Raw genomic sequence first — 14,176 nt, forward strand, 5'->3', positions numbered from 1 at the left:
GCCAAGGACTTTAAGAGTATTGGGGTTAATAAATAAGAGGATGCGATGAGTGAGAAGAAGAAATATCTTTGTGCTGTAAGAAGCAATGCTAAGAATCCTGCCACCCAGCAATGCTTTTAGCAGATTTTTCCTTTTTATATTCAAACCACTCAAGTACCAGCTATCAGTTGTAATCTTCAAAGAAGAGTACGCTTGCACATCTGTGTCACCAGCTATGGCTTGTGTAAATTCATTTTTGGGGAAACAGTTGGGCAGAATGAATGAAAGCTAATGCTCCTGGCAGCCTTGGGATAAACCCACGGAGAAGGATGCCTAATCCTATCATTCTACACCATTCATCTGCAATTCATTTGGCTTACAGCATTTCTTTTCCTCAACGGGCAATTTGTGGCTTCCCTGCTGGATCTCCTCGAAGCCAATGTGTCATGATTACAAAACACCTTTAGGGTTGTTTGGGAGTCAGAGAGGAGACCGATAAATACAGTCTGACTAAACCTGCCATTGTCCACTCTGGTAGCCTTTAACCAGCTGTGTGTTGCCAAAAACAACTTAATGACAAGTACGTTTAAAAACCATCAAATTGTGAAAGTCAAATTAGGAAGTGAAAGTGAGGCTAAGCTGCCGACAAGCCAATTAAAAAAAGACAAATGCCAGTTTTCTTCTTCTTCCAAACAATCATCTTGCTTTCCTAGTTCAACAAAACAATCCTGGAAAAACTCAAGCCAACGGCCAAATCTAAGGAAACATCAATAATTTGAGTCAATTTTGGGCATTCCTTGACCATAAGTGTTACAGTATGAAAGGCTTTTAATATAATCTCCAAAATGTATCAGTGTCTCAGGCTGAATGAGTTCCAGATGGCGGTGTCCCCCACCACACTGTCAGTCTCTTTCTGCCTGACAGATGCTCTCCTTGCTTCCAGGGATGAATCTGAGCAGCCTTCCATGACTAACTGAAAAAACAGGACCGACATTACCCGTCTCTCCAATGCCATGTCCTGTTTGGCTTCCTGGAAGAAAGCCCCCTCAGGGTCTGACTGTACACAGAATACAGTACATCCACCCTCAGAAACGTATGTTTAAAATGCATATATACATAAATAATACAATCCAGAAGAAGTAGGTTTTTTTGGACAAAGAGAGACTGGGAAGTTTCAGTCAGTGTTATGAAAAAAAGTATGAATGTTTTATGCATCTTTTTCTTTGCCAACTCTTTGAAAGCCACCAAGTAGGGAGACACTGCAGAGAAGAGTTTTCTCAAATGATCTTAGTAACTTCAAGATGGATCCACATTTCACTTCATGATTCAACTGAGCAACCAAGATGAGGCGTATTTAATATAACTTGGCAAAGGGCCTGTGATTGCACCCTAATTCACATCAACCATTTGGTATCATTTTAATTTACATCAAAAATTAATCCTTAGAAATCCAGGAATCGACAGATATTTTCTTTCTGATGCATGACCTGATCTTCCTTTTGAAGCCGACAACACACTGTAGTGTAACAATCACTGAGCAGAGGAGGGGGGCTGTTTGACAAGGTGCTGCTCAACAGCCTTGAGCTGCAGCTGGATTTGCAGGCTGAACAGCTACCATGGCAGTGTGACTTTGCAGAAGCTGGTCAGCAAAGCGGACCGCCTGGCTCTGGGCTGTGGTCAGTCAGGGCTTGAGAAGCAGAAACAGTCTGCTGCTCTTTCAGCCCCAGTAAAACAGGGGGAAAAAGCAGTGGAGCATAAAGAGTTTTTCAGGCAGAGAGAAGCGAAAACTGCAAAAGCAGAGCCATAGACACATGAATGGGTCCCAGAAAACTGCTCTTATATCATTATATATGAATGCACTTAAGAAGCCATATTTTAAAATATGCATTTCAGCCGAATGATTCGGAAAACCCAATATATTAGATCTTCCAAAGAGCTTATGCCTATCTAGAGTCTAAGAAAACCAATGGCATGTTGAAATATCACTTTGGGGAAACGAGGTCCATCAGTATTATGACAATTATTAGAAAATGGTTAGTAATACATAACATGAAGAAAGATAAAGCATTTGTATCACAATGGTGATCCACTTCAACTCTTTCTTGACAGACGACATGAAAAGGAAGACTTTGATATGACAATTAAAGCTTTGCTGTTGTGTAGCCTAAAGGGCAGCTTTGAGCTCTAAAATACAGGGATTAACTACAAATCGATTCTACTTCTTATTCTTTCATGCTCAAGTTTATTGTGTTTTAGGCTTTGTTCGGACTCCTCCTATGCTCTGTAATACCCTGGAATTCCAATTAGGGAGCTTGCCATGTTGGATTCCTGACTATAGCCCCCCTCATTTGTCCACTTTGTAGACCAACTTGGCAGGGTGTCTGTCTGCAGTGGGATCACTTATTTCTCTTATACAGCAAAACTTAGTGAAACCTCTTTAAAATGAGTCCAAATAAGCTCAGAGCTGATCTGATCACCCAAATACTTGGACTCATTGTGCGCTGCAACAAAAGATTACAAGATTGAGCTGTTAAGGATTCTGCAGAGACTATAACAGAATCTCTTTAAATTGGCCAAGCAAATCAAGGTAGCCTTGAGTAAAATTAAACCACGGCCAGCCATTTCCGTTTTGGTGAAATGTCTCGCTGTTGTTCTTGCACCAAGGAGAGACGAAATGGACTGTGGCTGAGATAATGCAGTGATTAGGCTCATCGTACAAGGCCAGTCAATCACAGACCACCACTGTTTTTACTATGGGACGGCTCAATCCAGAGCAGCTGTGCAAATACATTAGACAGACTTCAGCCTGCACCCACTAAAAACATAAACCCTGCTCCTTATAAATAAATGAATTACTAGGCAAATAAAGAAAGATATAGGCCTAACCTAAACAAATTCTTGGAATGTGCCAGAAACAAAGCCATAATTGAGATGCTCGTGGATGTGTCCCATTCAATCATTCTTTGTGCATGCACTGTGTTTGGGCTGATTTAGTTCAAAACAACTGAAGGATTTCACAATCCATTCATTTAACAAACTAGAGATTATTCTAACACAAGCCTCTTTAATCAAAGTAGTGTTCAATAGGTCTCTTCATGCTGTTGATAAGCACTTCAACTGATTAGCCTTTGATAAAGCTGTAGGACAGAAGGTGGTACACAAAATGTGATCTGTGACTATTTAGTGCTGTGCTTTGTGTTTTCTCACTAGGAAAGCCTGAAATATACCATCCACAGCCAGCCAGGCACTACCCCCATATCCGGTTTTACTGCTAGAAATATTGACATGAGCAACAACCAATATTATGTTATCAAATAGGTTTAGATCAAGGTGAAGATCCTTCAAAAATGTAGGAAATGTGACCCATTTTTTACCAACAAAACAAAATCTTAAGAATTATTCAGAGCTGCAACATGGATGGGTGCATACAAAGGCCTGGGTTGCATTTATTCATGATCCAAAGTCAGAAATATAAGCCTTCATTTGACAACCATTGAACATTAGCATTCTGTTGTTTTGTGTGCTGCTTTTGTTTAAAAGCAGATTAAGGATTTTCTAAACTGTATCTGGAATGAAAGATGCACAAACCTTTTGTTGCTGTACCTCATCCAAATCCCTCCTAAATTTCCAAATGTGGCTTGTCTTACTGAAGACTTATGCATCGATAGACAGAAAGCACCAACACTTCAAACTGCACAGCATAGAGACATTTCCTGTCTCAGATGACTGTGGACTTGGTGTAATACTGTACTCACCACAGTGCTCAAATCATTCTCCTCCATCAGCCTGAGGGAGTTCTGGTAGCATGAGGTGAGATCATTGGTCTCTGTAGAGCTCACACTACCTCTTGCCACTGGACCAACGGTGTGGATCACATCTATCAGAAAGGAAGAAAGTCACAAGGCCTATTTTAGTCCGACCTACTTTTAGCAAGGATAAATGTTCAAAACTTCTTGAAAAACCCTTTCAGCTGTCTGTTTTGAAGCTGACCACTCTACCCAGTCTTTCAAATATGTAGGTCTTCATAATGAGAAAGATATGAGTGACCCACTGATAGGAAAGAATGCATTCACTGAATTAAGTTGCAGCTTAGAGAGAAAATATTTTACTACTTTGGTGCCAACAACTCATATATTCATATCACTCTATGTGCTCTCTTTCTATTCCCATGGTAATATTTGTATATGCAGACTTTTAATTGAATCATGCACATGATGACAGGAAAATAAGGGGATGGAAACAGTGACATGACAGAAACACAATGATCTGACATTCTGCCAAGTTTATTCTGGGTTTTCTCCTGTACGTCAACAGTAATATACAGGTAGGACATTTGCATTACCAACAATGCATTGCAGGGAGGACCATAACAGATCTACAAAACACTGAGTACAGCTGGGATTCAAAGGTGAAGACTAGTTTCGTTCAGATAAACAAAATATACGGTTGTGTAACTTTAGGCAAGGCAAATTTATTTGTATAGCGCATTTCATACACAAGGCAACTCAATGTGCTTTCCATGATCAAAAAGTGCAACAGACAGCAGCTTAAAATCAATGAGAACATTAAGGTGGGCAACAAAAAATTTCAAATCATCAACAAACATGACCAAAAATCTCCCTCTCAATCATACTTTAAATAAAAGTAGCTTAAATCCATCGTAAAGTTTCGCTTGAAAAAAATTAACTCACAACATTTGTGAGCAGGGACTATATAACTTCTAAAACAATGTATTGTAGATTCAACTACAGTCCTTTTTGTTCATATAAAACATGTTGCTCAATTCATAAAAGGTTCTATGCAGTACATAGCCTATAAGAGTATGCACTGTAAACTGAGAATATTTGGATGACTCCAAAAAAAGGCAATGAGTGGGTTTATAATAGCAACCTTTATTGTCACCTCAGCATACTGGCCAGCAAAAGCCAAAGTGTAATGCACGAAAGTCACTTTAATCAGTCACCACCCACGTGGCTGCAAACAAATGCATCAGGTCCTTGCTTCAACACGAGGACATGCAAAATGATGTGAAACCAGAAAAGGTTAAGCTGACGGCAGCAAAACACATTTGTTTTTGTTTGGATATGTAAATAGTTACCTTATTACACTATTTCAAAACCGCTACCTATAAGTTTATTTATTACCGTGCTTCACTTTCCATCTGAATTTTACAACCGTGCTCCAGTACATCATAAATCATTTATAAAAATAAATTCAGCTCTTATTTTTATGTCTAGTTGTTTAATAGGTTAGGGGGGATGAAATGCATAGGGCTGCTGTAATCAAAGAATGTTTGCTTTCGCTGTTTAAAGGCGAAGACATTGTGTTTAGTAGAAAAAGGAAACAAGGGGTTTGGGGCAATCGTTGGCTATAACTAAGGTTGGATTGTAATAAAGCTGTCTGATGTATTGTCTTTTTAAAGCATAGCAGTCTGAAAATTGCATTGCACAATGTGGTTATAATTGGATACGTGGCAAGTTGTTTCTTGCGCATAATTCATGAAGTTCCTCGCTGCGAGAACGGCAACACGCCAATTAGAGAGTGGGTATGCGCCAAAAAACCAGACTACTGGTGAATTCATGAAAATTTAAATAGTCCTTATCTCACGGGTACGGATGCTTCCTCTTGTATATCCAACAATTCCAGATCAAATAGATATTTATACAGCTGTGTTTCTGTAAGGTGAACAACATATTTAGGTTTGTAACCAAGCAGGGATATTACAGGAAGGGCAGAAAAATGCAGAGCGAAGCCAAAGCGCCATGACAGCTGCTTCAGCATCAAGGGGAATAAACTTACTGTATAAACAGACGGTGAAATGCAGTAAGAACACAGAGCAAGGGGTAGAACCCCATCCCTGTTTGGAAAGACCCAAAGATTAAAGACCCAGTGACGGTAAAAAAGGATATCTGGTGTAAAAACTAGCCTCGTCTCTGGATGCAAGTCACAATAAGCTCCTGTAGAGGCCTCTGAAAAATGAAGAAGCTATAGATAAATCCTTAGGGATGCTATCAAGGAGAACATATGGAATATATGAAATGTTGTTTGGTTTGTCTCCGTCTGATCCTTTCATGAGAATCAAACCATTCCGAGTCCAATAAGGAGGTGTTTATTTAATAAACATTTTACAGGTTTTAATATAAATGCATTTTTTCCATAAAAAAGTTTTTATGATTTATCAATTAAATCTTTTTTTTTTTTTTTAAACAAGTGATAGTTAAACTGGATTTTAACAACTATATTTGTATCCCAAAAACTACAAAATCTCTTCTGCACCAAACCGAGCTCAAACCCTGGCCATTACATTCCTACAAGTAGTTAAATGAGCTTCAATTTCCCACAATGTTTGTCACAAAGATGGACAGGATTTGACGGTTGTATTCTCTTACTTGGGGTTCCAAGGTCAGAAACTAAATTGAACCAGAAGAGACTGATTGGCATTCACACAGTGCAATTCTTTGCTTGTGAGCCTGCGGGCTGAGTGTGAGGAAAAAAGCTCCAACAAAACAAGAGCAATCACACAGAATTTCCTGTTTCTGTTAGTCATAAGGATATGTGTAGATATAAGTATATACCGGTACACACAACTCAAAGTCCAAATGTCTAAAAAAAACACTAGAGGCAAACGGATATTGCACTTTGACAATGAATGTTACAATTGTTCATTTTTCATAAGAAATGTATTTGATTGCTGTTCATGTTAACATAACTTGGGAAAAATTAAAACTCAAACCCATTCAGGCAGTGACAGTAAATCAATGCTTAATCAATTTAAACAATTAATTGTGTGTTCATAAAAATGTGTAACTTTATCCAATGATGAGATTTACAAATTTATTTTACTGTATGTTAAAAAACAGAAAGAAAATAAGACATTCAGATTTTTCTTGTTTCTTTTTTACAACATATAAAGTGGGCGGATAGTTCATCTGAGCTGTTGGCAAACAGTGAAAAAAATTGGTTATGTTACAAAAACTGGAATGCTAAATGTTTCTACTAAAAAATAGAACACTATTATTTAAAGTGATTGGCCACGTTTACATGGGAGATTTAATTCCTCTTTAAAGTGGAATAAAAGCTAATTCCTCTTTAACCTGACTTTGTTAACACATAATTCCTAATGCTAATTTAATTCCGAATAAAAGTTAATTCCGAATCAGGTGGCTGGTTTATTTCATTTTTAATTCCGAATTTGATAATTTCTCTTTCTTTGTAAACACTTAAGTTGCGTAATTCCGCTTTGATGACATAATCCAAAATGGCGGCGGCCCAGATTATTTAATAAGAGCCTTAAAAGACATAATGAAAAGAGTGGATGGACGGAGGTATAAACATGCAGACTTTCACAAGGACACACACGGACTTATTAAACACACACGGACCTTGGTAAACACGGTAAACGGAACAGGCTTCACCGGACGGCTGGCACCAGGACCCGGAGGCGGAGTAAATGTGTCCCGTACTGCATTCACAGGCTGTAATATATATAAGTTTATCATTTTACCAGTTGTTAGAGCTACTATCTTTACCAGGGAGCAACTACTTATTCCTGGTGATTGTTTTCCAGAGGTTTACTGGGATTTATTTACTGGTGATTAGCTCCTATCTCCGTTCCGCTCCGCGTTCCAAACTGAAACCGTGTGTTATTGTTGAGCTGCTGCTTCAAAAGTACAATCAAAATAAAAGTGAAAACAGTTCTCATGTGAGGTCTTCTGTGTTATAGCCAACAATAAACGGTTTGTTGTGTGTTTTTCCTGATAGATGTGATACGTCAGGTTCTCCCACTGTCCAATCAGAGCCTTCCCAACCCCCAGCCCTAAAGAGGAATTATCAAAAGCTGAATAAACCAGTTTTCCATGTAAACCTCGTTCAGGAATGACCATTTCCATGTCAACACAAAGCAGAACACTTTCATTCCGAATGATTTCATTCGGAATTATTGTAGATCTCGTCTGAAATGCCTGAGTTTTGCACTCTGCAGCTCACATGGATATAGGCACATGTAGCAAAAACTCAGTTTTGGCATTGCTACATATTTCCTGTATATTACTCTGACTGTTTTGGCTCATTCTGTCTGGTAGAACAACAACAATGACCTGACAAATTTATTTTCAGACAATATTTTAAAGATTTAACAAAAAAGACAGAGCAGGGGGGAATTGTTTACTGAGCAATTCAGCTTTTACCAGCTCTGAAGTTATTAATGCTGATACATTACTTTATTATTAAGTGACAACCTGATTTTGGATGTATGATTGTATGAAAATAAAAAATAAACACTATTATAACAGATACTAATGTTCAGCGTGATCTTGAATTATCTATAGAAAACACGGTATATCTCATGGCTTCAATATATTTGTAAAAAGTGTTTTAATGCATACATTAGTTGGATATTTGCAAGTTTTTAAAGATATCAGAAGGAAATATCTAGCAAACTCTCACATCAAGTGGATTTGGCCTAGATAGGATGGAGTGAACATGAAATGACCCTCCAATGCACCTGCTGTGGAGCAAGCAAGAAAACATCTGACACTAACCTGCTCAAATTCCCTTTTTCTCGCGGAGCAAGTAAAAAAAAACTACCACGGGGACATGCTCACTTCAAAGACGCCACTTTCTTAGCAACTGAAAACTCTTTTGAAATATCTAGACCTCATTTGGAGTAGAAATGCTCAGAGAGGGACCGGCACTTCACAGCCTGATCAATCTTTCATTTTTTACTCATCTGCACCGCCTTTGAGGCTAAATTACCGTCCCACATAATAACAGCTTTTAACGTCTAAAAATACTCCAACACATTTATTCAAGCCTGACTACCCCCAAATCATCCTATTTTACTCACAACTACACAGGTACCATATCAGCACTTTTAGCAGCATTCTGTTACGGTGCAATGAGAGCCTCGTTTAAATCTCCAATGGTTAATAAGTGGTGAACTAAATTCAGGCCACTTTGGGCTGCTGCTGGCAATTATCTATTACACTTAAAGAATATTAGGCACACAATGACTCGCATTCCACTTAGAGATCCAGCCACTTTATTTATAGCGTCTGTATTTAATAAAGTACTTCTGATTCTGATTTGCAAGAAGTACCCATGGTGTAGGCCAGTGGTTCACAAACTTTTTGTGCCCAAGGTACAAGTAAAAATCTGAAATTTATAACATGTGTTATTACTCATATCATGTACAATATCACCAACCGTACAAAAAAACCACTCCATTTTCCCTCTCGCTGTTTCTCTGTTTTACTGTTGTCCTACAGCCTTTGTCACAGTCTTATAATTCCCACCTGTGCAACCGCGGCAACAGAAAATTATTGTGTTCTCTTTTTCCAAGATTTGTTTTTTAGGTATAGAGTTTGACTCTGTATTATGAAATGAGTGCATACAAAGTAGTACATTAAAATATAATTGTTTTTGTATAATTGTATATTGCTAGCTACAACATTTTGCTCAGAATACTATAAAAAAACAACTATAGCGCACATTGATGGAACAAATGAGGGTTAACGTTTATCACATTTAAAGAATCAAAATGTGGAAATAAGTGGAAGAAATAGTATTTGGTGCATCATGAATAGATTTTTATCATTTCTTGTCATCTCTGACCTGGTGTGGAAGCAAGAATGACTTTTGCATTTTCAGTTTATGTTCTAATTAAGATCATTGTCATGATTATCATTTTAAACCAAAGATACACATTTTAAAATCCCCATATTTTTCGTGCTTTTAGTTGATAATTTTCCACTCTCACTCAAGTACCCCTTGTAGTGCCATCGCATACGCCCATTTGAGAAACACTGCAATAGACGATAATGGGTTCACTATTACAATACAATATTTTAGGATAGGTTAAAGAAAAAAGACAAAAATAATAGTAGATGGATGAGCAACCATGCTTTTATTTGGAGTTGACCTTTTTAACTTAATGGAAATCTAAAAAAAATATAACAATCTGGTTTGTGGTAGATTGTGTGGATTTCTTTTTAAAAGCTAAAACAATGAAACAGCGACTGTGATTTCAGCTGGAACGTGTCGTGCTTTTGAAGTATTAACGTGTTAACAAAAAAATGTGTGACATTTGCAGCAAGTTAGCATCGTCTCAATATAAGCAATACACAGATATTACAGGGATTCTGATCTCGAGCACAACTGTAAGCATGTGTTGATACAAACTGTAAAACAACACCAGTTAAAATTGATGTTTAAACTTTCTTATGCTAAGCCTATGTTTGTGGACAGTAAAGAGAAGAGCAGTTATTGCCAATCAGAGACTATAAACAGCCTGAAGGCTGACCTCATTTTGTAGGATTAGGTGCATTTTATCATCATTGTTTTCTTAGACCCTCGCAGCATGCACATAGCTGGTCCCACGTCGGTTGCTACGGATTACTAAATGAAGTGAAGTACACCCACTCGGACATGGAACTGGTGTTGTCATGGTGACAGAGAGTGCAGAGAGATCCCTGAACACTCATCGACGCGCCAGTATAAAAGTGGCAGAGAGTTTTTTGCAGTCAAGGTCTTATCGGCTGCATATTGAGCAGATACGGCTGTTAGTGCATTAATATTTCCTCCCCTGAAAATGGATTAAGTGTGTCTTCCTGATTGGCTTTCAAAGAGCTTTTTTCACCCATTGTGAGCATCACTGAGGTTCTGTCACACTTTAACTGGCTAAAGGCAAATAGAGCAAGAGGGGAAGGATGGTGACAGACGGTCATGCACGCATACAATATCAAAGGGATGTTTGGCTAATTGTGGTCAATGACTGTTTATTATGAGAGCTCACACAGAGCCAAGAATCATGGGAATACGGGATGGAAAAATAAATTGTTTAATTGATAGATCACAATGCAGCTGTGCATGACTATGTAACACTAGCAATAGTCAATAGTCACTTTTGTCAAGTCCCAGAGATTTGGAATCATCACTTGATGCTCATACTGGGATGGTGACGATGAAGACTGTCATATTTACAATAAAACTAAGCTGCACTGCATTGATCAAGTATACCATCTGCTTGTTCAATAAAAAGAAAACACTAAATGATAAATTAAATTGTACATAAAGGGTGCACAGCACAGAGCAGTGATCACCACATGTCCATTTGGTGCAAATATAAAACATAGTTTGGTTGCCATGAGCTGGGTGGACATAAGGTATTTCTGCAATTATTTATTTTGTGGAAAAATAAATAAAGTCAGTGTTTCATTGACTGTGCTTTTTTTTTTTATATCCATTATCAATTTCCAATGAAGCAGAATCAGTAATAACTCTGCATCATTGATGCATTGCAATCAAATACAAGACCGGAATACGTGAAATCAAATTGTGATGCCAGAGCTGATGTAAATCTTTAATGAAAAACACATAGGTAATTGGTTCTAGAGATATGCCTGGGAGTTGCAATATTGTTTGTTTGGATCTACAAAGATGATATCAAGGCATACTAAATAACTTGTTGATAAAAACTTTCATAAAGCCTTGACCACGGTTGGACGGATACACCTACAGAACATTGAAAGAACCTTCAATGAAAAGCTTCACTCATCCAGTACTGAACTGCAAGCACAGGCAGTACATCATTGTCAGTACACAGCAATTCACAATGCAGTCTAAACTGGCTTGAAATGTCACAAAGCACTCCTAGTAAAAGTAAAAAGGTCACTTAAATGGAAAACAACCTTTTCCCCTTCCTGGTTCACATTTTTACCTCCTTTCTGTGCAAGAAAATGCAGCATACAACAATGACTGTGGTTATGGGTATCTACTGGACTCATACTGAAGGGAAGTGAGGGGTGTGGTGATCAGTTTTCTATAAATATTATGTAAGAATGTCTCCTTTAGAGTCATTCTGAGGATGAGCAGAGTAAAGACAGAAGGAGCAAGTCACTAAGCAGCACTGCCAGCTGTTTCCACTGCTCAGGGTTTTCTAACACTCACCTAAGCTTGACTGAGCTGCCTGAGGTCCTGCAAGTTGTTTTTTTTTGTTTTGTTTTTTTTTTTTACTTTTTCCCTGCTTAACTTTTGGTTTAAAATCTATTTGTGATCCAATACCGGATCAGGTGGTAATCTATAACTCCCAAAGCAATAGGGTTTTACACTCATTAAACAAATTTTGTTAGCTTGGTACAGAGGTGACAAGTAACGAAGTAGAAATACTTTGTTGCTGCACTTAAGTAGTTGTTTCTGATATCTGGCAGCCCTCTCTCTCCCCTGTCACACAGCACGCACACATGCTGTTCACTAGAGCGATGAAGTGATGGAGTGACCAGAAAGCACCACTGTGTTCAAGTGACTCATCATGGGCGACTGAAGTGACTGCAGTCGCTACAGTCGCGTTCAGTGTGAAAAACAATGGTTTTTATCAGGTTGGGGGTGGAGTTACTAGCGGAGGGGAGGGGATTTTCTTTCCCGATTTCACTTGTGACGTCACAAATGTAGAACATGTGAAACGGAGCAATTCTCTCTATCTTATAAGACTTACACAGACCACAAACAAATGACTGAATGGTTTTGTTTCAAATTTTGTGTGCCGGAGGACACAAGTTACTTCATATGTGATAAAAAAAAACTGCAAAAGTGGATTTTTCATGTGTCCCCTTTAAGACCTTTACAGATGACGCCATGACATAAAAAGATGCAAAATTTTGGTAGTTTGAGTTTTTTTCTGTTAAGCAGGTCCCTTAGTTTTATGGTTAACATTTTCAAGTTTTTAAAAATGTTAAACTCAAAGCTGCTCTGGGTTTAATTGAACATTTACATTTTTTTTTTCTTTAAACATTTTATTTAGAAATGTTATCCATCATGAGTGCTAAATTCTCCAGGTGTTCAAAGGTAACAGATTTAACTTGTTTCCATGTACCAGTATTCTACACATTCTTAAAAAAAAAAGATATGGCATTTTCTGGTTTACAAAAACATTCTTTTTACTTTTTTATCTAAAGCCACATCGCTGACTTTGTGACCTAATGAGTTGACCCATATGGGTAATTTTAAATGATTCCTCAGACCAATATACAGCGCTTAACAGTATCAATACTCCAAGCGGGGCTCCCCTCTTGAAATACCACCATGTAAGTCCAGGTTATGTGACCTGGAGAATGCCTGGAGAGTGTTTCAGTTTACGGCAGTCATGTGACCACAGGCTCTGATATACTCATGCAGCTATGGCTTTTGCTACTATTTTTCACTAAGTGGTGCTTCTTGGTCACTCCATCACTTTGCCGTTCCACTGACATGATGACCAGGAAACAGTGTGTGTGTGTGTGTGGGTGGGTGTGTGTGTGTGTGTGTGTGTGTGTGTGTGTGTGTGTGTGTGGGTGTGTGTATAGAAGCGGTGACAGAGAGAGAGAGAGGTCTGATCACTTCTTTTTCTTCTTCTCCAGCCGTATGTTTACAGCACTTATCATTGACAGCTCCGCTTTTACGCTTTAAGTGATCAACTTACAGAGTTACTAAAGGATGAATTCACTCAGAATGTAGGCTTATTTAGGAAGTTAACCGCTTTAATTTTGCCCCGATAAATTGAAGAAGTGTAGTACAGCCCTCAGCTGCAGCCGTCTGCACTGTAGCGGGAGGGAGCAGGAAGGGGCTTCAGGCATTTCGTGCATGCAACAGATTCCTACTTACATAAAACTAACTTTACTTTTCTTTAATAGTGAGTCGATGATCTCTCTTCAACCAACAGGTCAACTACTGTCCGCATACACAATCAAAAGACAAGGGAGCCTGGCCCGACTGGTTGTTTGTTCATTTTTGAGACAGTGCTGCCACACTTGTGGCCACTTGGGGAGCTTGACGTGAAGGTTACAGGTCTAGCGTCCCTAGCGGCCAAAAGTTACACGGCCCTGCTTTAAGTACATTTCGTAGCATGTACTTTTTTACCTTTACATAAGTAAGGGAGTAACTTCAATACTTTAACCAGAGTCATTTTTGTTAAAGTATCGATAATTTTACTTGAGTACTTTTGGCACCTCTGGCTTGCTAGTTCCTAAAAGCAAAGATTCTGCTACGCTTCTTTTAAAATAAGCTGTATTTAAGGTAGTTTTCTTTGTAATAACATAAATTAAAATGCCATGTGCGTCTCAGGTACACTCTTAACCTCACTATATAACACTCTTTGCAGGATTTCAAATTTGTCTAACACGCTGTGTTTAACTAATGTTCAATCATTTCATGTGTATTTGATAGG

The 14,176-nt window shown here is 38.3% G+C and overlaps 1 protein-coding gene across 1 annotated transcript in view; it reads right to left on the reverse strand.

Moving 5' to 3' along the window:
• Positions 1–14,176, reverse strand: part of macrod2 (mono-ADP ribosylhydrolase 2) — a 491,286-nt gene that overhangs the window by 162,931 nt on the left and 314,179 nt on the right. Inside the window, exon 6 of the mRNA XM_028467998.1 lies at positions 3,735–3,856. Coding sequence (XP_028323799.1) covers positions 3,735–3,856 — 122 coding nt within the window. The remainder of the gene's footprint in view (positions 1–3,734; positions 3,857–14,176) is intronic.

This window comes from Gouania willdenowi, chromosome 15 (genome assembly GCF_900634775.1).
Source record: "Gouania willdenowi chromosome 15, fGouWil2.1, whole genome shotgun sequence".
In the NCBI taxonomy this organism is placed as follows: Eukaryota; Metazoa; Chordata; class Actinopteri; order Blenniiformes; family Gobiesocidae; genus Gouania; species Gouania willdenowi.